Source organism: Stegodyphus dumicola, chromosome X1, assembly GCF_044657685.1.
Source record: "Stegodyphus dumicola isolate Sdum_Otavi_A_Nest chromosome X1, ASM4465768v1".
NCBI classification, from domain to species: Eukaryota; Metazoa; Arthropoda; class Arachnida; order Araneae; family Eresidae; genus Stegodyphus; species Stegodyphus dumicola.
The window spans coordinates 49481979-49509398 of NC_140780.1; the positions used below are offsets into that span (position 1 = coordinate 49481979).

At 33.2% G+C, this 27420-nt stretch overlaps 1 protein-coding gene across 1 annotated transcript in view; it reads right to left on the minus strand.

Moving 5' to 3' along the window:
* Positions 1-763: 763 nt before the first annotated feature.
* LOC118183558 (ras-related and estrogen-regulated growth inhibitor) overlaps positions 764-27420 on the minus strand; it is a 159667-nt gene continuing 133010 nt past the window's right edge. Inside the window, exons 3-5 of the mRNA XM_085808388.1 lie at positions 26855-26928; positions 19744-19975; positions 764-12834 (exon numbers count right to left, since the gene is read on the minus strand). Of these exons, the coding sequence (XP_085664514.1) occupies positions 12638-12834; positions 19744-19975; positions 26855-26928 (503 nt within the window). The 3' untranslated portion in view covers positions 764-12637. The remainder of the gene's footprint in view (positions 12835-19743; positions 19976-26854; positions 26929-27420) is intronic.

Consider the following 27420-nt stretch of genomic DNA (forward strand, 5'->3'; position numbering starts at 1 on the left):
CACTTGTTGCAGTCGTTGTTCCGCAGATTACCACTGTTTTTAGAGGAGATCTGCAAATCAAATAGAGGAATTATGATATATAATGTTTAGAGAAAATTTAAATCTCAGTCTTTATATTTAAGCTCTTGCTAAGCTGTATAAAGCGCTTATGTATACTGGTACCTTAATCCTTATTTATTTGAAGTAATAATTATAAGATAATTATTTGAAGATAATTTATTTAAAGGTAATAATTTGCTCGTACTGAATTAAGTTTTTTTCTTAGGCCAGTACACTGAGAGCCGTTTAGAATTTCCATTAATTTTATATTTATTACTGAGCTCAAGATTCTGCGCTTGTATTCTGCATGAGAAATGAAAGATTATGTTGAATGATTTTCAATTAATATGAATATTTAAAATCGCATTTAACTAGCAATTCATAGCTCATATTCAGTATAGAGTTTTCATTGCTTTCCCTTTACGTATTTTAAGAGTCTAAGAAAAATGAGTTGGTGAAAAGGGAAACTGGAGCGTTTTCCGTTGTCTGTAAGGAAAACTCTTAAAATGCTCTTGCAACTAGCACGTTTAACATCCAGAAATAAAGTTACTGTAGATAACAGAATATAAGAAACCATTGCAGTAAAGCGACCGAAGAAACAAACCTGACGTATCTTTTACTAAAAATCTGCTTTGATTTTAACCATTCGGCTACTTGTGAGCAATGATTGTTTCGATATTTACAATAAATGACATGAATGGATGAAATGAAAAAGAGACACAGAGACAGTTTACAACTTTATAATATGAAATAACAAAGTTACAATACAATTAATATAAGTGCGAACTGATTCAAATTATAAATAAGGCACACAACTGCTTCAATAAAAACAAGACATAACATCAAGAAAAACTAAGCAGCAATACAGTATAGTACATAAAAAAGGTAAATACAGTGTGTAAAATTTTGCGCTCACAAAATTAATATTTTACACTGATATCTGAAAAACGTTTGATTGAAATCGCACGTACCTGCAATGAACATTTATATACTAAAGTCAGTCTGAAGAGACTCTAAATTCTGAAAACTTTAAAAGGTATAAATAATAGTTTAAATCTGTATTATTCTAAATGCAACACAAGTATTGTCCTTGCTCAACTAAAATCGCGCTGATGTATTACATACACAAAGTGCATTATACTGATATGCATTTCAGTCGAATATGTGCACATTGCTAAGTTCTTTTGAGGTGTAATCAGCTAGCGATGGAAATGAATAAATGACTTTTCTGCCCTTGTGCTTTAGAGTAAAACACGATATTTATGATATATAAACGATATTATTCAGACAGTTTTTCTATGTACTGCTGACTGTTTTTAAAGACTAGCTTAAAGACAGGATTATATTTTATGACTAGTAAATTCTATGGCCGTTGCTAAGAGAGTGATGTTTTTGTATAAAAATGCCTAGGCACTATGATCTAAATGATTTGAGAAAAAGGAAAAAATATTAAAAACTCTAAACTATTTTCAGAATTAAAGCTTGGAGATAAATCCCAGGTAATATTCTTATCTCAAACTGTACATAGTGCTATGTTTTAGCGAATAATAATCTTTGTTCATATGAAAAGGTACTTTTGAAGTTGGAGCTTTAGACTTTTTAATAAGTGAAAAATTGATACTTCAGTTTAATAATATTAGAATGTCACTTATTAAAATATCTAGTTTGGCAACATTAATGCCTCGCTGGATATAATGCTTCTTAGGCATCCTTTGGCATTTCAAAGACTAATGTGAACACATGAACGAGAACAAATGTGTAATGATTCCCAATGTCAGACAAACGCCTTTAAAAAACTGCAGCTTAAAATTTACATAAATTACTGTTTTACAGTAAAATACGTGATACCTGTTTGGTCATGAGTCACCCGAAACGTTTTAAATTTATAGATGCCGTGGCTTTGAGATTTTTGATTGCAAAAGCTCATTCCATACGTTATGCGGTGTAATTTTCCGTCATCAATATATTGCTGTAGTCATATGCATCACGAATTGCTCACTTTCAAAGTTCCATGTTCTTTAATAAATACACTCATGTCCATAAATTAAGGATAATTCGGAGTCACGCGGAAATCGAACTCTAAAATAAATATATCACCTGTAAAATCACTGCACACATCTTCAAGAATCATATGCAAATTTGAGGAAGTAACCAGATAACACCGATGGTACGTCACAATAACGAGAGTGTAAGAGAGTGACATATAAGGAATACAGGCAAAGAAGTAAAATTGTTCGCAGGCGCTTTATAAGCATTTCAGTGCAATAACCGAATAGTTATGACACAAAGGACGCATTTGGATTATTTTTTACGTGGTAGAATTATCGGCCGTCTGGAATGTGGGCGTACCCAACTGGAAGTATCAGACGAACTTGGAATTGCCCAGAGTGTCAGCTCCAGGCTTTGGCAACGATTCCAAGATGATGGTAATGTGAGTAGACGTTACAGCACAGGTTGCCCCAGAGTTACAACGCCGAATGAGGACCGGTATTTGGCAGTTACTGCCAAAAGAAACAGGCGGAACACAGCCTCAGACCTGTCTCGTCAGCTCTCTTCAGCCACTGGTACGACAATTTCAAGGCAGACCGTGTACAGACGCTTAGGGCAGATTGGTCTATGTGCTCGTAGACCTGTCAGATGCGTTCCTTATTACTGCAACTCACTGTCGCCTGCGGTTAGCCTGGAGTAGAGAGCATGCATTGTGGACACCGCAACAGTGGGCTTGTGTGATGTTTTCCGACGAGTCCAGGTTTAGCTTTCAGTCTGATTCTGGCCGGACTTTCATATGGAGAGCTCCAGGTACCCGTTACCACCAAGAAAACATCATCGAACGACACCGTTACGGTGGTGCTGGAGTGCTCGTTTGGGGTGGAATTATTCTGGGTTCCAAAACTGACCTGCATGTTCAAATTGGAGCCATAACAAGCCAAATCTATCGGGACGTCATTCTGGAACAACATGTACGTTTGTTTCGGGGCGCCATGGGCGCACAATTTGTGTTTATGGATGACAACGCCCGTCCTCACCGTGCAAACATCGTAAGCGAATGCCTTCAGTCGGAGGATATCACTCGTATGGTATAGCCAGCATTCTCACCGGTCTTGAATCCAGTAGAGCACGTGTCGGACATGCTTGGCCGACGAGTTGCAGCCCGTCAACCTCCTCCTACATGTCTACCGGAACTCGGAGAGCATTGCGTTTTGAGTGGTGTAATATCCCCAAGATCAGATCGATAATTTGATACTCAGCATGCGTAGGCGTTGTACGGACTTTATTGCATCGTCGGGGAGACATACAATGTATTAACAATCATACCAACCATGTAATATTGGTTTTTTGTTAACAGGTTTTTTTTTTTTTTTTTGTAATTTGCTCCAGGGAGAAAAAATCGCTGATTTTTTAATAATATCAAACATATAGCATCTTTTTTTGCTCTTTACCTTTTGTTTAATAAATAAGCTTTACAAATAAGTCAAATTTGTTTTGCTTCTAACTCTTCCTTTGCCTGATTTTGCATTATCCTTAATTTATGGACATGAGAGTATTTTAGCGTTTTAATGAATAAGAAATTATTTTGGAAACATGCACCGATATGTAGAATTTTGAAGTAATGTAAATCATAAAATAAATGAAAATTTGAGTTGTAATTTATTTAATTACCATTGGTTCCATTTCAGAAAATGATTTTATTAAATCATATTAACTGCGCTATTTGTTTTAGTAATATATATATGACATAATATGGCTGATTTGGAACTTGGTGGTGGCGTAATAGATGCGTGGAAAACGCTATTAAAATCAAGCTAATTTTTTGACAGATTAATAATGAAATTTTTGAAAATGTAATTGGTGCTTTTTGGCTTCGAAACCATGTAGTAATAAATCTGAAGCAGAAAGAAGTTTTAAATATGCGGCTAAATTTCAGTGAAAAAGACATAAAATATGAAGGTGTTGGGGTATCACAATAACAATATGAAAAATATAGTACGTAAATTTTAAATTTGTCTTGAATCTCTGCCGTAAGGTTACAGATTTACTGAAATGTGAATTTAGTGAATATTTGTAATATAGTCAAACTGAAATTAAACTTTACTCGTATTTAAGATTTAAAAATTCTACTTCTGAGTATCGCAGAGCAGTGGCGATGAGTTTGAATTTTCTTGTGCTAAGATTGCCGGTATCTCCCATAAGCAAAATCCATTCCATATAATACGAGACTTAAAACGTTTTATAAGAGTAACTTCACTTAAGTTATGTGTAACTTAATATTTGTCCACAACTTCTCTTATAATAATTTTCATTGCAGTACCTTTCCAGTTAATAGGTGCATGTATATATTTTATGCTTCAATTTGTGAGCGTCTGCACACTGCTTGATAATACAGTGGAACCTCGGATCACGAATACCTCACTTCACAGACAGTTCTTTCCACAAACAAATTATATGAACATCAACTCTTCGGATGATGAACAGTGTCACGAGTTACGAACATTCAAGTCAGCAACATATTAATTTTCAAAGTTGTTTTGAGATAAACTGTGCCACATAATTAACACTCTGGGTCATCTAGAAACGTCACATTAATATTTTCCATTGCTTAACTCATTAGCAAAGCCTGAAAACAAGTGAGTCAGATGACCACATACTTCTGCCTGGGGGAAATTATGGCCAAATTAGATAGCAGTCAGAGACGTTGAACACTTTGATAGTTAGGCATTTTTTTATCTATGATATCCTGTCTCTTCTCAAAACTATAAGATAGAAAGTTGACAATGAAAAAATCGAGAAGTTACAAGAGGATCATAAAAGTGAACATAATACGAAAAAAACTACAACTTCAGAAGAAGCAATAAGAGGCAATTTTGAGAGAAATGTCTTCGGAAGAGCAAAAAGCATTTTGAATGGCAATCCCATGTCTCACTTTAAAAGCATTTAAAACACAAGCGACAGAAAATCTTATTGAGCAAATGCTGAGTGAAATCGAAGCCCAATGAGTCTGAAGCACAGTCGAGTTGCGCTTCCAGGTAAAGCAAAGAGCAAAGAAGATGGCCCTTAAAGACAATAATTATCTGATGCTTTTATGCAAGGGAATTTCGTATCTAAACAACATCTTTACTATTATTTTTCACTTATGTCATACACTCTTCTTTGCACAGCTGCAGTAAAACTAAATTAAGTTTTCGTCTATTTTATGTGTTTAATAGTTTTTTCGCTTTATATTTAAATATTTCCATTGGTTTTGGATTTCGAACTTGGCGGCAAAGTATTGTTGTAAAGTTTAAGCAAGGAACCACTTGTGGTCCAGTAACGAATGAATCCATTGCACATTAATTCTTATGGGGAAAACTGTTTAAGTGTACGGACATTTTGACTCACTAATGGCCTTCAGGCACGAATTAAATTAGTGAACCGAAGTTCCACTGTATAGCAGTTAAATAAGTTACGGCCACAATGCAGAAACGTTAAACACACTTGCTGGTGAGTATATCACATATGAATTTACATATAAATGAGTTATTTGGCTTTACTCACAAGTAATACATTTTAACCATTTGCGTAAGAGAAACATTTCACTAGAAAAAATTACATAATCAGAAGCATAATTTTAGAATGCTGGCTGTATATTGCAATACAAATTCATCATTAAAAATTGTTAAGTCCGTTTACATTTTCATTCTGTAAAAAATAATACCTTTAATAATCTAAAATAATGTTTTAAGTAATACTTCAACAATATAAATTGCAGGTCACGATTAAACATTCTACATGAATCCATAGACTCAGACTGCCAACAAAACAATCTGGAAGAAAACATGAACACATACGCACTTAAACAGTTACTGCAATATTAAACACGTAGGTATAAGTGAGACGTCATGTATATTCTGATGCATAACTGACAGCATAAAATCTCAGAAAAAGTCTTGAATACAATCCACCATTAAAGCAAAAATAATATATGTAAAGTGAAAATGACTATTTTGTGTGTACTCAGTATAGCTTCACACAACATTGTAAGTATAATGCGGCGTTTCATTCTTTATTGTAGATAGCGTAAAAGTCTAAAATTCTAGTACTGAAGGTGTACGAAATGTTAAAAGCAAAATACATCATTAAGTATTCTCCTTGAATAATCAAGAGGCAAATATTTGCAAATATCAGTACAAATTTACAAAAAATTCCAAAATATTAAGTTTATAATCATGCAGGATGAAAATGGACGTCACACAAGCACACAGGGTCTTCGCTAAACCTATAATCGATACGTCGAGTTCCAGAAAATTCTCTTAGAGTGAGCTTAATGAATAAAAGATTGAAAAAGGCAACAAACAGTACACCAATCGTATAAGCACTTAAAGCAATCCTTACAGTACCTGTACAATAGAAATATTATTACTACATTTTCAGCTTGAAGTTTGTTTTAGTTCAAACATAGAGTGTACAACATTTTTTTATGAAGTACAAAATTACGTGGATAATCAGAATCAAATTTCATTCATAACTTTGCAGTAGTTCAGCTTGATTTCATGGTCATAAATATCTTTGCTACTACTTGTACGAAGACAGTATGTACGATCAGAATCTGTAATTTCTAGGAATAATTGCATATTAAACTTCATCAATTTGAAATTTTGATATCTGGCTAAGCTGTAATTAGTTTATTTGCTAAGATGGAACATTACTGTGAAAATAATCAACTTCTCATTGTTTCATAAAAAATATACGCAAATTTGGACGCCTTCCGATATTAAATTAATTTTAAAACACAAAAGCACTTCAATTTTACAGATTTGCTTTTTGGATTGCCTGTAATTGTGAGATGTACAGAAGAATCCATAATTCCAAGGTCTTCTACTAATCAAAAGTTTCAAAAGTATGCTTTTATTATTTCAAATAGCCGGACACATACAACTCAGTTCGTTGGGAATGGCCCATACCCATCGATCATTTAGCCGTGTCATCAAGGAGTACATTACCTAAGGAGTGACACAGAGAGAGACCAATATTATACCCGAGAGAATGGGCAAATTCCGTCCCAGTGTTGATGGAGAACACCACGAGGAAATATGGATACGAGGGTCTCCCAGCTCTCTTCTCCTAACACAAAAGCCCTCTAGAGGACGTTCGACCGGCCAGGATTTTGAGTGCCTCCCAAGTCGTATAGGCACCATACACTTACAAATATCCTAGCCTTTTTCGAAATTCGAACCCGAGCCAGACGATCAGGGCGGAGTTTAGGAAATATATACTGATATCAGTTCTTTTGAAATCTATGCATTGCTTTGATAATAAATCAATTCAGAAAAAAGTATGATGAATAGCAAGATGTAATACTTATAATACCTAAAGTAAAGAAGAAGCTGAATCGGAATGGGTCGTTCAGTGAAATATTTTTTACGTTTTGGATAAATTAGATGTCTTTATGTGCAAAAGAAGTTTAAAATACGTACATCATTAATTTTGCATTTCTTTGAATTTAAAATCTTGTATAGTGACTAAGAAAGAAAAATATCTAAAACGTATTAAAAAGAAAAGGACAGATTTAACCATAGAATTCACATTAATACCAAGAATAAGCACATCTAGAGATCCAAACTATTTAAACTTCCTCACGGTTACTATTAATGCTTATCGAAATTTTGCAAGGTGTGATTACAGCTTGATGCACATTCTATATTAGCTTACAATACATTAACATATAGACATATGAGGGCAAATATATACACATATGCACAGCATGTACTGTATGCAATAGTATAAATTGGACCTGTCTTTTAGAAATATCATAAAGCTCTTTTCATTTTCAAAAATTTTTAAAACGAGCTTCAAGATTCCATTTTGTTATAACGTTATTCGTTCCGAGTAATCCAGAAACAATCTTAACTTCAATCGTTTAACGTTTTAATAATCTGAACTTGGTAAAAGTTTGTTTTAGGAAAATATATTTTTAATTTACATGATTTACCTGAAACATCATATTTTGGACATGGAACTACATGCAGATTATTAAAATTACGGGGAAAAATATCATCACATTGCGACAGAAATAGCCTCAGTTATGTAGAAAAAATATTTTTAAATGTATTAACAGCATTATTGCATTGCACAGGCTTTAAAATTTGATATCTGCTTTTAGTTCGAATAGCAAGTTATAGGTATTATATTTAACAAGCACCAAAATAACACGCTTTATAACAATTATACAACTGAATACCGTCCATTTTCTGGTTTACTTAGACTACTTTTCGAAAACAATTGCCATACAAATATAGCAAAAATACATTAGTGTTTATTCAACACGTCAAGCAAAGCTTTGTTTACACGCTATTAAAAAGGGGAAACAATTTGTTTTGTTTGAAAGTTTTCCACTAACTCGAACAGAAAACACTTATTTACAAAAAAACATTTCACTTTACAAAGAACAATCATATAAACACCAGAAATCCATTTCTTTATTGGGCACAATGAAGTTACCTCTCATAAGGCTTCAAATATATTTACGTAGATATATAAATGCATGCTGATACGAGTTAAAATAACAACAATTGTTAAACGCAGAAGAATGGCTTATAAAAGACTGCAAAAACATTTTCTGCACGTCTTAGAGAACATATGAATTAGGATGGTTTATCATATTATGTTTTAATATCTGAATATAGATCTTTTTTAATGATTTCATATGCGTATTCATAATATCCATAACGCATAAAGCGTAACCTCAGTTATTCAAACTAAGTAAGTCATCTAAGAAGCAAAATAAAATTTAAGTACTCGATATTTGTTACTGAAAATCCGCATTTACTTGCATCCTCTCAGTTAACTGAAAATAACCTCGATTTCATAGATCTCAAGTTCAAAATTAGCTTTCCTAATTACCCTGAACCTTAAAATATAAAAATGCATTAAAGATAGGAAATGCTCATTAAAACATGAATACTTCTCAGGAAATATTAAGACGCCAGATTAGTCATAACATAAACATATAGATAAATTTTAAGAATCGTGTATTAAATACTAAAAAATATCTAAAATATGTAAAATCTTGCAAAAATCTACAATATTATTTTTAATAGACAATTTCGTTTTATTTAAGTCTTTTTATATTTTCTTGTTGCTGCTAGAAATGATATCATTGATTTTCAAGTTCCCATTATCCGAAAATAAACCACCCACCCCAAAACACAAATTTAAAGAAACTGATTTTGTACGAAGTAATCTAATTTCAGAAGAAGGGAAGCTTATTAGTTTAGAATTCTCAATAAATTTGGCTACTTGTTTTTTTATTCCTGTCTTAAAAGTAATGAACCGTAGCTTAATTTCGACTCATAACTTGGCGAAGATGAATATATTAGTTAGCAAACCATACGTTTAAAATAAAAAAGTAGAGAAAAATTTATTAATTTAAATTTAACATTGCTGTTATAAATTTATTTACATTTTATTATTAGATGTCTGTAAAGTACATGGTCAATCTGCATAGCTCTTGCCGAATGGTCATCAGGTGTCAGCGCCATATTTAAATAGATTAAAGCAGCTACAATAAAAGGACATCTTGGGAGTCTGTGTACCAGTTAATTCTCGAACGTTACGAAACAAAAGATAAGAAAGAGGTTATACAGTGTTTCAGGACGATGGGCGAAAATCTATTACAGTTTCATCCACCATCATAATAAAAATGCCAAACTAAACAAAATGCCGGATGATGCGTATAATGACGATTCTGTAGAAGGCAGAATAGTTCGCTAGCGTCTCGCTACATTTTAAACTGAAATCTAAAGCTGGAAGATACAATATATAAATCTATTCTAATATTTGTTTTAAATCAAGTTTCTCTTTGGAAAGTTGTCAAGGATTTATCAGCCACTTATCTAACGGAGTTTATGCATGGCTTCTTCTGACTTCCTGGACTTCTGCTGGCATTAGCTTCATCGCCGACTTGCATGTTTCAACTTGCATGTTTGTGGCGATATGATAAAAGTCAGTGTGTATCAGAAAGACACTACGTACAGTCAGTCTAGTTGTTACTTAGAACTATCGATCTGTTTCATTTTTCGGGGCATCACCGCTTATTGGCTTCGAGCAGGTAATAGACCATGATACTAAAGCTGTGACTGTCGTATCGCTTTGGAATATTGTTAATATGAACGTGTTTACACTTCCATGCTGCATTTCCATCACATCATAGCAGCGATTGATGTTCGCAGAACAAAGTGTACTCGGAACACACTAAAAAGTTTCAGTGAACTTGCTGTTTGCTACTAACAGCCCATAATTATTTTGATGAAATTTCTGCTTTTCAAGTTACTTTACGTTTCTTTGAATGTCTGTAATTATGTGATCTTAATCACTACTTCATTAACACTTTTAATATTATTTCATTAACAATGTTGAGGAGCAGAGTTTCATTGTAATACTCTAAACCTTCGTGAGTAGTTTAAATATATTGCTAAACTTATTTCGAAACCTCAAAATGTTTTGCAGTTGATCAAAATATAACCTTTCAATTTAACTTTAAAAAATATTCGATGGTATGACGATATAATAAAACTGAATAAGTCGTTTGATCTATATGATAAAATTTTAATATGATTAAATCTGAATTTAATATAGTTTATTTAGAATTCTGAAAACTTAAGAGATTCTGGACTTTGTAATTCCTTTTTTGGGAGGGGCAGCAATCATTTTCTTCCAGTTTCTGAAGTTAAGAGGAGTTTCATGTTGTAAGGATTATGTTAATTTTATTAACGGTTAAATTTCAAGTTAAAGTTTCTTTCCTGTCAAATTCTTAACTTCAACTTACTACTTCCATCCAGAACGCAGTTTTAGAATCACGTCTGAATACATAATGAGAAAGAGCGGTATTTAACCGCGAAGTTCTTTGGTCTTAGAGAGAGAGAATCAGAGTTTCTGATTTACCCGCGTCTGCCTTTTGGCCACTCTCTCTCTCTCTCAAAGTTGTTATTACGCTCGGCCGTACTCAGGCCCTTGATAAGCTTCGTAGTCAAATAGAGTTAAGGGGCCAACTCGATTTGAATCTTGATAGCTTCGGCTATATTTTTTTAAATTAATCTTAGTTTTAGTTAAATTTTTAGTCTCTTAAGTTCAAGCCCAAGTGTCGGCTTTGATTGTACACTCCAAGACGGAGTTTTTTTTAAATCTTATTGGAATAATAAAGGGTTAGTTACCCTTCCATCTTGTTGTTTCTTGTCACACGAACTTAAGCGATTATTAGCTAACTAGTTCTTAAGATTTGTCACTTTCTACAGTAACTGATATTTACACTAGTGAGAAGCTTACAATGTGTATAAATAAGATCTCTACTATGGTGGTAAAATAGCTTCTTTTAATTCCCTTCTTCTGATTTCAAAAGAAAGCTAAAATAAAAAATATTTTATGAAAATGTTTCCTTCAAATAATGTTAAACTGTGAAAATTTATGAGAATTCCTTGCAATAAAATTACTTAAAGGAGTAACCTTACCTGACGATTTTCTTTGGCTCTTAATGCGCAATATAAGTACACTTTAATCTGTCACGTTTCAGCAAAATTTACATCGTATTTACTCGAAAATAATATTATTCTTTTTTTTCTTTGTTACATTTTTATTAGAAAATGTAGTAGATTTTTTAATCGGTATTTTAGTAAATGAAATTATAGAATAAAGGGAAGGAGTTTAATTGTGATATTTTACACAGAAAATTACACTCTTTAAATGCTAAATAAAGAACACAGGTAATTATGTATATATTATAAACTGCATAGCTACGGTAATTATAATTAATAACCACGCCCAATTGAGCAATTTCAGTTTAAGCCTGCGTCCACTAAACTGGTCATTGGTATGCCTGAAAACAAACAAACAATAATGTACCGTTATTTTTCTCAGTTTTTTTCCTTCTATACCACTGCAAAATATCGTAATGCAGTATATTGTATGTGGATATCTGGTTAGGAGATGGCCTTTCGTTTCAAGCCGAAACAAATTAATTCTATTCAGGACCATGCTCTCATCAAACATTCATCTACATTTTTAGTGCTTAAGCTTTATTATAATAAGTAAGACCGTGTTATATTAGAGGGGTTGTTATTTTCGAGTAAATACGGTATGTAAATTACAGTTTACTCAAATTTTAATTGTAATTCAAAATCAGTTTCGTATTAAGATCTTTTCTCATTAGCATTTTTTATGCTTTACAACTCGCATGCAGCAGTTCTCTTAAACATAAATTAAGTACTTAAAAATAAAAAGATCTAATATCCTCTTAAATAAAATGCAATATTTACATTTTGTAACTCGCACTAAATCAAATGCGCTAAAATTAACTCAATGCTAGTGCTTAACAGCTGCCAAATGAGCATGAAAAAATATATCTAAAAATAAAAAGAAAACGATTTAAAAAATTCTTCTGTTTTGGGAATTTACTCTTAAATTGAGCAACAAATAATTCTTTTTTATTTTGCAACATTTACGTATAAAAAGACCAAACTTTGCACGCAAATGTTGCAGCAATATGGCTTATCTATAGTACGCCATTTTATGCATCTACTAGCACCATCTCATTGATGTGTTTCCATTATTTTCCACAGCGACCTTTCTTTTACTTTTTGCTTCCATCAGTTTTGTTGCTGTTTTTCCCTCCATATTTGATGCGATCCAAAAGAGATTGCTTGGATCTTCGACGAAAAGTATGGACTTCCCTGCAGAGTTCGTAAAAGGCTTCAGCAACTTGGCTCACATGCTCCGATGCAGCGACTTCAAGGAATGCTGCCTCACCATCTTTAGCCAAAATTTCCCCTGAAACATAATTTTACTTTATTAAAGATTACTTTAATGTGAACATTCTTTTTAATAATGCTCTGAAAGAATCTGTGAGAAATACATAAAGTATCGATAAACTCCCGGTGCGCCCTTATGGGGCCACAAGGAGTTGTTGCGTCTGGATTGGGGAGGGTGTGGGACATATGCCTGTTTACCTCTGTTAGACGCCAGGCGTCCTCCGTCACCTGTGTCCTGTGAGAAATACAAGAGCAGCAGAGTGTACTGGTATGCATGACCCTGCTCTAAGACGAAGTTTGAATTTAAGCTACTCTGCCTCATTACCAAAGTAGACTTACCAAAAAAAAAAAAAAAAAAAAAAAAAAAACTCATAAGTACCTATGAATTGATTTTAATCACTATAGTTTTCTTAACAGAAAGTTGAAAATTTAACTGCAACCCAACCGGGATACTGGCTAGTGACCCTGATTGTCGTACCGAATGGCCCGCGTTCGAATCCTGAAGAGGAGATCGATGTGTGTAAATGTATAACGTCTGTGCGGCATGGAAGGTGATCTAAATATGCGGCGATCCGAAAGTCCTCTTGAGAGGTTGGTGGTAGGGAAAGAAGACTGGTCATCCCCGGACCCGTCCCCCCAGGGCGCGCTCCATCAAAACTGGGGGCGGAAGTCATACTGTCAGCTGTATGGTGCTCTAGGGTCTTGCCAACGACAGGGGCAATCTTTCGTTGCCTGCCACGATGAATTTCGTGGGCTTGTTCTGATGTTGTTGTCAGGCAAGTGAGATAACTCACCGCAACTATAACAACAACACTTTTGTGTTTTAATTCACTGTAATAACTTAATCTGACATATTTCCTTGTATACATAAATAAAACACATATTGTTAAGGTTTTTGTATTTATTTAGCTATTTATGGTAGAATTTGTAATTAAAATTGTTTTATGTTCCCGTGCAATCCAGCACAAGACTTATTTGAAGAGAAAGCTACGCCGAAAAAAATTTAAATACAGGAGCACGCGCATTTAACATTTTAATAAACAGATATCTCGTAATTGTACTCTTTTGCTGTCGAGAAAATACCAGAATGTTCTCCTGCAGGATTATAAAGGTTATAAAAGCCGAAGATAAACATCTCAATTCAGTTTGTTTACTTAGTGCTGTTATTGATTGTAGCGAATTCGCGGTGAGATCGGATTAGCTTTCTCTGTTTTGAATTGAGTTCTATTAAAAGTTTTAGTTGTTTAAAATATAACTACTGTGAGATATTGCAACATAGTAGTACCTTTTGTGTTTTAATTCACTGCAATAACTTAATCTGGCATATTTCTTTGTATACATAAATAAAACACACACATATATATACACATGTGCACGTATATTTCTTGTACACGTAATACAAGTGCATATCCGTCTTACGTATATACAAACATATCTAACAATATAAACAAATTACCTGAAATTAACTTAAATAGAAACATTAAAATCTTAAATCTTAGTTTAAAATCTTACTTTTTAATATCGTATAAAGTTGCATGAATTTAACTTATTACGTAATTATTTAAAGTACTATAATTTTTTTTTGGGGGGGGGTAATTAATATTACATTCAACTTTATTGACAGAGTATTACACAAGATTGAGTTAAAGGTTTACTTGAGCACTTGTAAAATTTTTATAACTAATATTTCTAATCCCCTTACGAAACCGAGGTATGGATTCCAGGCCCTTTTATATCTTACATAGAAAACAAACCTGAGCTTTCTTTGTTCAGAGAAATAAAAATTGTAGAAATTTCTTGGGAGTTTAGTTCAAAAAACATTCATTCAAAAACGCCACCGATTTCAAAACATTGAATTGGAGCGGAGGTAATAGTATATTTAGAATTTTTACTTCTATTTATATTTGAGAAACTGGATTTTCTTTGTTAACTGATTCAAAAAAACAAACATAGGAACGGACTCTACACTTAAAATGATTTACTACTGTGCCTTAGCAAGATAAATCTAACTACCTATGAGCTTTGAGTTGCAAAAAAGTTCAAACTGCATTATGTAAGAGATAACCTAAAAGTATAAAAATGAATTGTAAATGTATAGTGCCCTTGCGGCATGAGAGCACTTAAAATTCTCCCAAGACACAGGGCGGAAGAAGAGGGATAGAGAATTCTTGGATTCCTTTCTAAGAGTTGTTCTGGATAAAATGTGGACTAAACTGGCCAGCCGATTTAGTTTCCTGAAGTCTAAATCCAGAAGAAATAACACTGAATACGATGTGGTGGGCATGAGTCATCATTTAAGTGTGTGTGCCTGTAACTAAGACACTTGTGAGTCTTGTTCGTAACCAATACCTAACTGAACTAAAAGCTTATGTGACTATAACCTTAGCTTTATCAACAAATAATTATATGTTGAATGAACTTATGAATATAACCAATAATTATATGAAACTTATTATAAATTTAAGCTTTATTTTTAGATTTATTTACAATGTCAGAAATTCGAAACATAAACCCTAGAGTCCACTATTCTTAGAAGAATAATGCGACAATGCTCGAGACACCCTTATTCAATGTTCGCACGAACAATATTTTTCTGAAGAACTCTCGGCTTTAGACAGACCTACCAGTCTCCAACAATAGTAAGTTAAATCTTCTTAACCCCATCCTCCGATGAGAAAAGTTTAATATAGTTTAAGTAATTCCAACATGAGTTACAATTGAAAATATCCCATCATTCTCCCAGCAAAAAGTAAATTAACGAATCATAGAGCCTCAATCTCTCTTACATAGTGTACTTCAATAGTTTTAGCCTATTAATGGCCACAATTTAGCCCGAAAAATTATTCATAAATGCATATCTTGTTTTAAAATGAATCCAACGGTACTGTGAAAATTAATGGTTAATCTTGCATTCTAAAAATATTACCAAGCTCGTCATTTAGTAGTACGGATATTGACTTTTGCGGTCCTTTTCAAATCAAATAAAAAGAGTGCTTTGCAAAAGATTTATATTAACATTTTTATCTGTTTGGCTGCTAAAGCATTCCATTTTGGACTTCTGACGGACCTAGCTTCCAAGGCTTTTACTGCCGCCATAAAGAGATACGTTTGCCCGGCGGGGTAAAAGTTCAACGATTTTGTGGAATAATGTAAATAATTTTGTAACAGCACTTTCAGAATTACAGCGGTTGGAAAAGTTAGCTAAGCAATCAGAATATATTGTAGCTAGTTATTTAGTATCAGAAGGCATTTTTAGAAGTTCCGTCCTCCTAGAGCCCCTAATTTTGGAGGACTTTGGAAAGCAGGCGTTAAATCCTTCAATCATCATTTTAAAAGAACTGTTGATAATGTTAAGCTTACAGCAAACTGGAGGAATCTTGAATGTGCGTCCGTTAACTCCTTAGCTTCTGAAGTTATAGATTTTGGAGTATTCACTCCTGGGCATTTTCTGATTGGACGCCCATTAACCGCCAGTGCGGAAAGCCAGTGTAAACCCTGGTGCTCTTGCTATACTCAAGGAAGATAATCTGCCTCCTTCTAAATGGGTTACATGCTATATATAAGAAGTTATAACCTGGCCTGATGGAAATGCCAGAGTAGTTTCAGCTGGAACTCCTGCAGGTGCATGTAAAAGATGTCTATCAAAAGTATTTCTGTTACATATTGAATAATAACATTTATCTTTAATAGATGAGCCTTATTAATGTGGAATCGTGTTATGTAGTATCTAACCATTATCAATTTTTTAAATGTATGCTATTTTAATTTAATTATATCCCAGAATGCATTAATGTCGTAACAGATATTCTCTTTCTTAATATTATTCAATACCAGGGATGGCCAAAGTGTGGATCGCGAGCCTCATACGGCTCTCGCAGGCAATTCGTGCGGCTCATGCATATAAAATATATGTATGAAATATCTTAAATTAAAACTATTCAGTGTCCAAAAGGAAGTAATTAATTAGTTTGGACTCTTTTTACAAAGTTATCAGGGATTTCTTTCTATTTAAAACCTCCTCCACTACTTCTATAATGATGTAAATATGAACTTGTGGCTTTTAAAAATTCTAGAACATTCCTGAATTCAAACGTGCGGCTCTTACTGACATGAAGTTTGGCCAACCCTGTTCTATACGTTTATTATATTATCAATGTTATACTTACGCAATTATACTGTGCTGAAATGTAAATATTTCAGCGTGGGATGGAATTATCTGTCTCATCCTATCTTGTAACTTACGTTTTTTATCCTAGGGATACATCTCGTCCTATCCTTGTAACACACATTCTAGCAACGCCCACCTCTCCAAAATGCTCAAAACGCCATGTAGACCGCGAGCAGAACGGATGTACACTTTGGTTCCTGCGCCAAACATTTTGTAATTAGCCAACAGATGTAATAAGAGCGTGCGAGTGTGAACCTTATGGCCTCTTGTGCCTATTTCTACGTATGAATAAACATTTTTGTAATTGATTACAGACCACTACTTGTTCGACAAATCTCAATCTTTAACGCCATGCATGGAAAAAAATTCATAAATATGCATTTGGTTAATTAAAATGAAAATCTAAATTATACTGTGAAGATTTAGACAATATATGTCTCCAGAAATATCTTTTATCAATCGCTATAACGCTGGAAATGTTCACAGAAATTACTTTAAAATAATTTTTAAAAAGTTTGCAATATTTTGAATTTTAAATGGGAACTTTTACAATTATTAGCAGTTTTTTTATTTCTTGGAGGTTTATTAATTAACCAAACTCCTTTTCTTGTTATTAATTAACCAAATTACTATTCTATTACTAACTTCAAATTATAATTTTGTAGTGCATAATTTATTTAGGCTCATGTCAGAACAGATTATACCTTGACGATAGATTAATTGTTTTTATTCTTATTAACATCTTTATTAGCATTTTTAATGACTAAGCAATATATTTTTAAATTTTAAAGACCTTGCCATATTATTTTAAATTACATTAATATAGTTTATTTTTTCTCTTACTGTTTGATTTATTTTGTTAATCATTCGGATATAATTCAGAAACTTGGATTTATTGAAAATATTTCCGTTGCTCCTTGAATGACCAAAGTATTTTCAACTATTTGTTATATGCTGTTTAGCTTTCGTTTCAATTTTAATTTATATTCATCCTATTAGTCATTTTACCACTTTTGCTGATTTAATTATTTCTATTATATCTTGATTATTTAATTAATTTCGTAGCATACAGCGCGATTTTAATAATCAATAATTGTAATTTTGCAAATTCCAACGTTTAGATTATATTCATAAAATTATTCACAATTGGTAAAAGATGCTTGAGTTTAAATACCGAAGATGGGACATGCATATCAGACTACAGTTTCAGGTTACAAAGATGATCCTATTAAAAAAAGGCTTTTTAGAGATGAACTTAAAATATTGAAATGATTACTCATCAAAATACAGATCTGCCCGACCTGTGCGTCCTAGAACTTGCTGATATTCTAAAAGTTGCGATTCGTACGAGCGAAAAATGAATGATAAGATCTTTCGACGGGGAATTTAAAACAAAGACCTGGTTAGATGAATTTTAAATGGATATATAACTGCTGACTCAAATGAGTTAAACTGCTGGTCTTTCAGGCCAAAAGCACATTTAAACTGCTGGTCTTTCAGGCCAAAAGCACATTTAAATCGCTGGTCTTTCAGGCCAAAAGTACATTAAATTATTTTTTGAAGAATAAAAGCATTAGAAATTAAACTGAAGTTGCAGTGGTCTGAAATTAAACTACAGTAAATTATTAGCCACGTAATTAATTTTGAAACTCTCTGCACAAAGTCAAGTAAACAAGAAAACGTATGCGGCGTTGGATGACATTTTATTATATTATTTTAGATTAAATCCAAGATTTCACGAAACGCGAATTGCAGTTCAATACATTTCTTATTCATTCTCAGTTTACACCACGCTTTTCGTCGTGAAGCACATGTATTTAACAACAAATTGTTTCCCTTATAAAGCATATAAAAATATAAAACAAAAACAAAAATTTCCACAAATATCTTAAATATAAGCTTCGAAAATGTACCATGTATATCATACTAGATGTTGATGCACTGATATTCAAAAACTTGGCTCAATGTTTATATTAAATATATTGTGCTCATATTTTTTTCTAAGTAATATTTTTCGAAATGAATGGTAAACAGAATTTTATCAGAGACAATGATAATACGGGTTGTAAGGTTTTATATGTAGTAATCCTTTATCTTATTGTTTTTATCTTTGCTGTCACTTCTGCTTTCGTCAGCTCCCACCGGGATACAAATTCATTAACATGTGTATAAGAACAGTTAGGGAAGTTAAGTGTGAACTTTTGGTAGCGAGATTTGACCTTTGCTATTTCTCGACAGTTCTTAAAATTATCCTTTATCTTCTTGCTTGCTGTGTATGCTAACATATTTAGAAGTTTGTGCCAAAGCTTATAACAGGACCTTGCCTTGTGAATTCCAAACGTTACTCACTTGCGTTTTAATCAAGCATTTCATTCGACAAGCAGTGGTGGCTAATTTCTTGTATACGAGTTGTGTGTTTGTTGAGTTAAAATAGAAAAGTTCACTTATAATAAAATCTTTATCTTAGTTACAATAATTTAACTTGAAGACTGAGAGGGAGCAATTAGCTCTTGACACACGGAAACTGATTTTAGTTTCTCTAATTCTTAGGTTTCCTTAAAAGGTTATATTGCGATAATTAATAACAAATTATTTCTGTATTCGGCCCTTGACATACTTTTCTAGGGAAGTGCGGTGCACGGTTCTCCTTTTGTTGGGCATTCAACTTTTGCCATTAGAAGCTCCAAAATGTTAAGCACCCATAATCTAAATGATCATCAGAAACGCTACAGATAGAAGCAGAAAGGAAGAATAATTTACCTTCTTCTGTACTGACTTGTCTTAGGTGTATGAGATCGGCTTTATTCGCCACAACAACTATAGGGCACGGTGATTGTCTTTGAGTCCCACCCGGAGACGCCGGCCTGGAGCTTTGAATGAGCTGCCGTACTTCTCGGAGGTAGGTGAAGCTGTCCCTGTCAATTATGGAATATACCAACATAAAACCATCTGCCCATTGTAAGGTCTCCTCTTTTGGAAAATCGGTGTCTGTCTGCAAAAAGCATTTCATAACAAACTTAGCTAAAAGTGCAAATTGATAATTAATATTAGCATGTCAGTGATGGCATTTTCATCGTAGAATTGAAAGGTCATACAAAATATGATCTTTTAATTCTGCAGTATTCTGACAAGGAGAAATTCATGATGAAAGATGCTTTAACGAATTCATAAAATCCTTTAAAATCTCTGGAGGTTTACTTTAATTTGAATAACCAGTTACTTCATGTTTGGAATCTGTACTATCACTTCACCCTTTTCTTTTTCCCGCCAGAATGAAAATGAGTTCGCATGTATTTAAAAGGAGGTTTTGAGATTGTTAAGTTAGATCGTGTTCTGCCATTCATGGCCACGTTACTAGGTTTGATACTTTAGATAAGAATTCCTGTTATCGGCAACTTTACTTCTTTAGTTCCTATCAACTATCGGCATTATAATTTGCTGATAGTTGAATTAATGTTGGTGAAGTTCTGAGCCGACTTCGCGTTAAATTCTTTGTGTAGCCTTTGGCTATTAGCTTTACATTTGACTCACTACTTTGAGTTTCTTCCCATAAATGCTGATGGATTCGTAAGCACCACGAGTGCTTTCTGTTCATCGCTTTAAATAAAGGGTCTTTTACACTCTTTTCAAGTTTCTGTGGACTCAGCGATAAGTCGCTCACGTCAACATAGAGCTAAATACTTCGTATGATAGTAAAGTGCAAAGAAAGTCAGGCTTTACGAATCCTTTAGACAAATATGGAAGAAATTCTGTAAATAAAGGGAACAAATAAATGAACTTATTGCTAGTGATGAAGACTATTTGGGAAGTCCGACAGACTGTACACTTCTCTTATGTTTTAAACAATTTCTTCTATCATGTACATTCACTTATATATCTTTAAGAGTTTTACTTTAACCAACCACAAACACTGATGTCATCATAACAGAGACAACAAATGCTAACTTAGAAAACACCGATTATGGAATTCTCTAATTATATAATAATTAAGATTGCTAAAATATATACCTGCAAAAGAAAATTTTAAACATTTTTTAAATTTAAAAAAAAACGTACTTACGCAGTAATACACTAAAAGCATCATATTTAGAAATGCATTTATTAATTATGTGACACTGATGCTTTATATATAACAGAGGTACTATAGGACGATGTTCCTGAATCCTCCAGCGTTTAATTTCTGTGCATTAAGGTAAAAGGAGTAACTTGTACATACTTAGAAAGTGGAGCGTAATCTTAATTGCATTTATTATTATTATTATTGCTACTCATTTACGTTTGCACTGTCAAAATATTTTCGTAAAGATATTCCGCATTGCTTGTTACAAAACATTACCATTTTCGTCAACTTTCCTATTTTCCGTCATCATTAAATTATACAGAGGCTTCTGTTCTTTGCTATTTATTCTTATGACCTAGTTTTATATTTTTAAATTTCTACTACATGTCCAAAATGTAATCTATATATGATTCCTGTAAACCTAAAGCAGATATTTCAGAAGCTGCATGAAAATAGAACTTCGTGAAATTTTCTTCGAAAGGAGAGGTACTGCAAAGTATGCAGAGTTAACTAACGCTCTGTTCAGAATGAGAGCTCTAATTGTATCTACAAAGTTCATTTAAGTTTATGTAGTATGGGTTTATTTCTGAGCCTGAGTTTATGGCAGAACCAGGCAGGATATTGAAGATCTCTCGTGATTCAACAGCTAAACCTAACCTGTAATAAGTTCCTTGTTAAACTATTTATGTCATTTTTTTTTCTATTTATCTATACATGTAATTCGAATGCAACATTCATTGTGCAAGCACAGTGAAACGCTGATAATCCAGCAGTTGGGGACTTTCGAGATGCAGGATTATCATACCAAAATTATATGACGCCGCAAAACGATTTTTTTTTTTTTTTTTTTTTTTCATTTTATTGAATGCATTAAGACGTAAAAAATTTGCATGTAATAGATTCCGCAAACATATTTAATGGGTAAAAGTTATTAATTCATAAACTTATTTAGAGTTTAATTATATTTAATCAATTCCTGCCTTGAAGTCATCATGATTGCCTTTAAGTCTTTTAAAATAAAGTTTGAGTGCTTCCGAGATTGCGCTCATTTTTCAAAATATGAATGTTAATTATTTCTACAATATTATATATTTTTTATTTTTTCCACAAATTTCACAAATAATTTAACGCTTCACTAGCCTTTCGCCTAGTGATCTTGATTGAGAATTCCTCTTAATCATTGTCGATTTCTGTTGCTACTTCCAGATTCAACACAGCTTGAATTATGGTGTCCTCACTTGACGTTTTAAACGAATACCTAAAAATCACATGTTTCCGTTTCATTTCTTTATCAAAATTTATATCAAGATTTGAGAAGCATTTCAAATAAAGAAAGAAAACGATACGGAAAGGCGAAGTTTTAAACAATAGACTAACTGAGCGCCGCCTGATATAACCACTGACCTGACTTTGTTGTAAAAGTCTTACAGTGTTAATAGTCATCCTAGCAGAAGGGAAAATTTCCTTCGTGTAAAAATATACATATAAATATTACATGGGCATACAAGGCCTGTGTATAAGCATAAATATGTTGATTACAATCATTGTATTGTACAGGTTACATATGATAGATACATAAAATCATGACAGCTATGTGTACATTTAAACATTATATGAATTCATATTTACAATACTTTTACTGAGATAATCAAATTAAACTTGTAATTCATTTACACATTGACTGGATTTTCAATATCATTTAAACTGCTTTACAATATTATTTTTATCAAGTACATACAAACTGGATAGTAATATGCTTACATTACAATAGTTTTGCTCTTACAGTCCTGTTATTATTCTACGGGGTGAGCTATTTTCCTAGTGTTGATATTCAGTTGTTGTAGTATTTTACAATAGACTAACTGAGAACTGCAAACGGGTGGGAAGCAACTTCTATATCTTGCAGAATATTACCGAAAAAAATAGTAATAGAGCCATTTCACGACAGGAAGGTGTTTGAAAAGAGTGCCGGACTATCGAATGGGCCAAATCTTTAGATGTCGGATTATAGGACATTTTTCTGTATATGTTTTATTTATTTCCATTGTTACGATGTAACTACAGATTTATCTATCCATAAAAGGCGAACTCTGGTACACTCTGGTACTCTGAACATAAAAGGCACACACACACACTGTTTCTAGGAAGTACGAGTAAAATATTAAGAACCTTTACTTTAAACCGTATCTTTGCGGTTTAATAGTGTTCACGTCCAGATAGCATTAGAAAATCTCGAATTTGATTATCGATGATTTTATGGTTTATTTTTTCCAGGTTCCTAATTCAAAACAATGACTCTATGAGGCATGATCTAGTTTTCTTGAAGCACTCAGTCAGCTCAATAGGCTTTAATTAACGGTTAAGGGAAAAAGAGGATTTGTTTATAAAGTCATTGTTTCTTACTGTAAGATTTCAGTTTGAAGGTTAAGGCTTTCGTGCTCTTACGTATTTGCGAATTTACGTAAGTCGCGTGTCACATAAATCGGGGGTTCTAGTAATTTCAAGAGCTGTAAGAAACATTCTGAAAAGAAACTCATTATTTTAAATAATTGATATGGAAAACATATTTTAATGTCGATAAGCAAATATATTGTAATACATGTTCTTTCTTGACAATGTTATATGCATTTGCCTATCTTTCTTTAACTGCGGATTCTATAGAGTTTTCTGGAAAAAAAAGAGAAAGAAAAACATTATACAAAATGGCAGTGTCCATTTTAATTTGAATAAATGAGGCTCTACTACACACGGAAATCAGTTAAAGGTTAGTTTTATGCATAGCAGAACCCAATCTACATAAAAAAAGCAAATCGGATTCATTCTATAAGGTTCTCCTTGAACAGTCTAATATGCTTTCCAGAATTCTCCTGATGGAAAACTTACACGTAAGTAAACCAGTACCAAATTGTCAGAATTCAACTCGAGACCAAAAATAAAAACAATTAGTTTCAAAGTGAACATGCATTATAATTGTTCGAGGAAAAATTTCATTTAGAATTCAGAATGTTGCATGATATTAAGATGTTAACCTAAATGATTAATCAGAATAAAAAAGTAACATCATCAGATTTCTCTATAGTGCTTACTGCTAACTCGATCTATAACAACTCTCATTTTGTTGATCCCCCTCCCCGGTAATATTTACAGAAGCCCTTCTTTAATTAGTCAGTATTACTAGATTTCTTTCCCAATCCTTCACTTATAGGTTAAAAGGATGTGAAGACCATAGGACAATTTAACAATTAAAACGTGTAACATTAAATAAACCGAAAAATATAATGACATTTAACAACTTAGTTTTTTGTAAACGGCATAGCTGCATAGACTTGTGACTTTCAGTAACGTAAGTACGTAGTACTCTGCTTTGGAAAGTACGCTACGAAGGCCTCCCTTCCCTTGGCCAATAGCACTGGCACGCTTTTGCTTAACCAAATAATCTAATATCAGTTTATTTTTCATTGCCAATATTATGAAAGAGATATTATTCAGTTGATAGATATTAGCGCTGAGTAGATGAATTAGGTTGGCATATCCCTTGTTTCAAAATCGGTGCTTCTTTCAGTCTGTTTACGGCAACAGCTAACTTCAGAACTTATTTCTTGCTTATACACCAGCCACGGTCAAAATGTGGCTTTCTGGTCTCCTAAATGCCGCTTGCACTGAAACAAATAGCAATTTTATTTATAAAATACAATTTAAAATAAAAGTCATGTAACCTCACCCGTTTTTAATAAATAGTAATTGAGTGTTTTTATTATTCATTTACTTATTTTATCAATTTAGACTAGAGAAACAGTAGGAAAAATAAATACATTGGCAACATGCTTCAGTGATAAAGTATATGAAATCTTACTGAACAAGACTACCAATACGTAGAGCTGTAATTAGTAATGGGAAGAAAAGGGAAACTTTTCTGATCCAGGTCACAGATAACGAATAAATTAAATGTTTTATAGGTAAATATAATCACTTTACATTGAACTTTCTCGTTCGTGTATGAGAAAATTGAATTCTTATTTTTTGTGCAAAAAACTGCATTAAGTTGGCAGTTTATTTTAAAAGGATTTTCATATTTTGAATAGTATTTTTTCGCAACTCCTGTTGTCACAGATAACTTACTAGTTCTCTTCCCTGCAGTGCATATTGTTACGAAATGTACAAGCGCGGTAAGATAGCTTCCCCGCAAAGCAGTTTAGGGTTGCCATAAATGGCAAGGGAAGGCATGGTTGCCACATTTGGCGAGAAATCGCTCATTTGGCGACAAAATTGGCGATATACAATGGACGGTTGGAGAACCTTCTGGAACGAATTCTTACCAGTTTAGCCCAGAATGTTGTCGAACACCAGTCAAAAGCTATATAAACCCTGCTGGTCCGCAGTCAGTGTGTGTCTCGAGTGTGCGTCTCTCATCGATTGAGTGTGTCTCGTCTGGCGAGTCAATCCCTGCGGAGGCGATAGCGTTGACAGCCGGCCAGCTAGTACCGAGTGGGTCATCGAGTGCAGCGTAAGAGTCTCGTAGACTATCGCGGTTAGTGCATCGTCGAGAGAGCGTGTTGAGCTCCGGAAACGACTGAACCGAAGAGTCAGAAGCTGTGCTCTGTGTGTCGTCGAGTGCATCGCGAGTTGTAGCGTGGAGAGTCTCGAGAATACGCGGAGTTCCGAGAACGACCAAGCAGAGTCGGGAGCTGTACTCCGGAAAGCAGAGTCTGGTGCTTTGCAGGAAGCTATTTCCACCGTGATAGCCTGATAACCTGAAGGCTGTGTCGCTGATCGTTCAGCGTGTTTATAGTAGTTCATCGACCACTGTAAAACGTGTTTTGGAGCTGTCCTGACAATATTGTCTAAATAAAGTGTGTTTCGATACTTCATCAAGTGTCGTCGTTATTCACTCCAAATCTACGAGCCCCGTACGAACGTGAAGGAAGAAAATAACGCAACAATACGGTTTAAGAGAAAAGAAGAATGTTAATTCTATTTTCTCAAATTATTGAGTTATTCATGATTAGAACGAAGTACATTCATCTTAGTACATTATTACAGACAGCAATATTATGAATAGTGTTACGTGTTCTTTCGTTTCAAGTTAAAATCCCGTAAAAATCAATATATTTAAAACTGATTAATAATTAAAATCAACATTTTTAAAATTTGGGAGAATTAGAAGAAAATGCTTCATATTATACTTGAAAAAGAAGAGATTAATATGTCATACGTATGTTTAAAATTAACATACTGTTTCCTAAATACAAAGCAACATCAACAAGAATATTTATTTATGTTACTAAATAACTACATCAATTTTCGTACCAATCACGAAAACATTATTAATATTTCGAGCATTTCTTTTTATTCACAACCTCTTTTAATAGTTTTAAAACTTTATAAAAATCTTGTTGCAGGTTTTGAATATTCGTGAATTTTATCGCACGGCTATTTCTGACACGAGGTTTGGCCATCCGTATTATACTTGTACATTATATCCGTATTATACCCATAATCATTGCTCTACCAATAAAGATAGTTTTTTAATCTTAACAAGAGCAGCAAATGGAAAGCGATTTACGTATTGATTCATTAATAATCAATCTTTGCTAAAGTTTTTGCCTTCATTGATCATGCCTATTTAATGACATTAATATGTTGTTAAGCAGATTTGATTTAAGGGAAGTCACTTCAAATGCGAAGTCGAATCGCACGTAAGAATTGTTTTATTTCAAATGCACAAAATCATTTTGAAATGATTTGTTCTCAAAGCTACGTTTTATTTTTGTATGGGATAAATAATTTCATAAAATTCAAATATCAACTTACTCGTGGGCAGGTATCAATTATTTCAAATATTACAGGTTCATTGTCCACCATTACTTCATTTTTGTACCTATTTTCTGAAAAATACATGAATATAAAATACGTAAGCATTTCAAATGAAACAAAACACTTTTAATAAAATAAAACAATATGAAACAATTAAGTGCATACAAAAAACTTTTTAAAAGAAGTAAATCTTTAAGAGTGGGTTTCTTAAGGTTCATTCAAATCATTTCTAACGAATGACTTCCCTTTTTGGTAGAGCTTGAGCAGGATGGGCACTCCTTTTTCTAAGCATTTAATAAGCAAAGTCTCATTTTCTTCTATCTCAAAAGGGAATGATTTTAACAAGTAAAACAAAAAAATGGAAGAGGCTATGAGCTAGGCGGATAACATTCTTTGCGTTTACCACAGGAACGCATCGAATGTTGAGTGTTGCAAGAGTGTTGTTGTTGTAACTTATCTCACTTGTCTGACAGTAACATATATAAATCTTAGAATACCACAATAAATCTCAGAAACGTCAAGAAGCATAGAAAATTAATTGCTAAGCATGAAAGCCAAGAAAT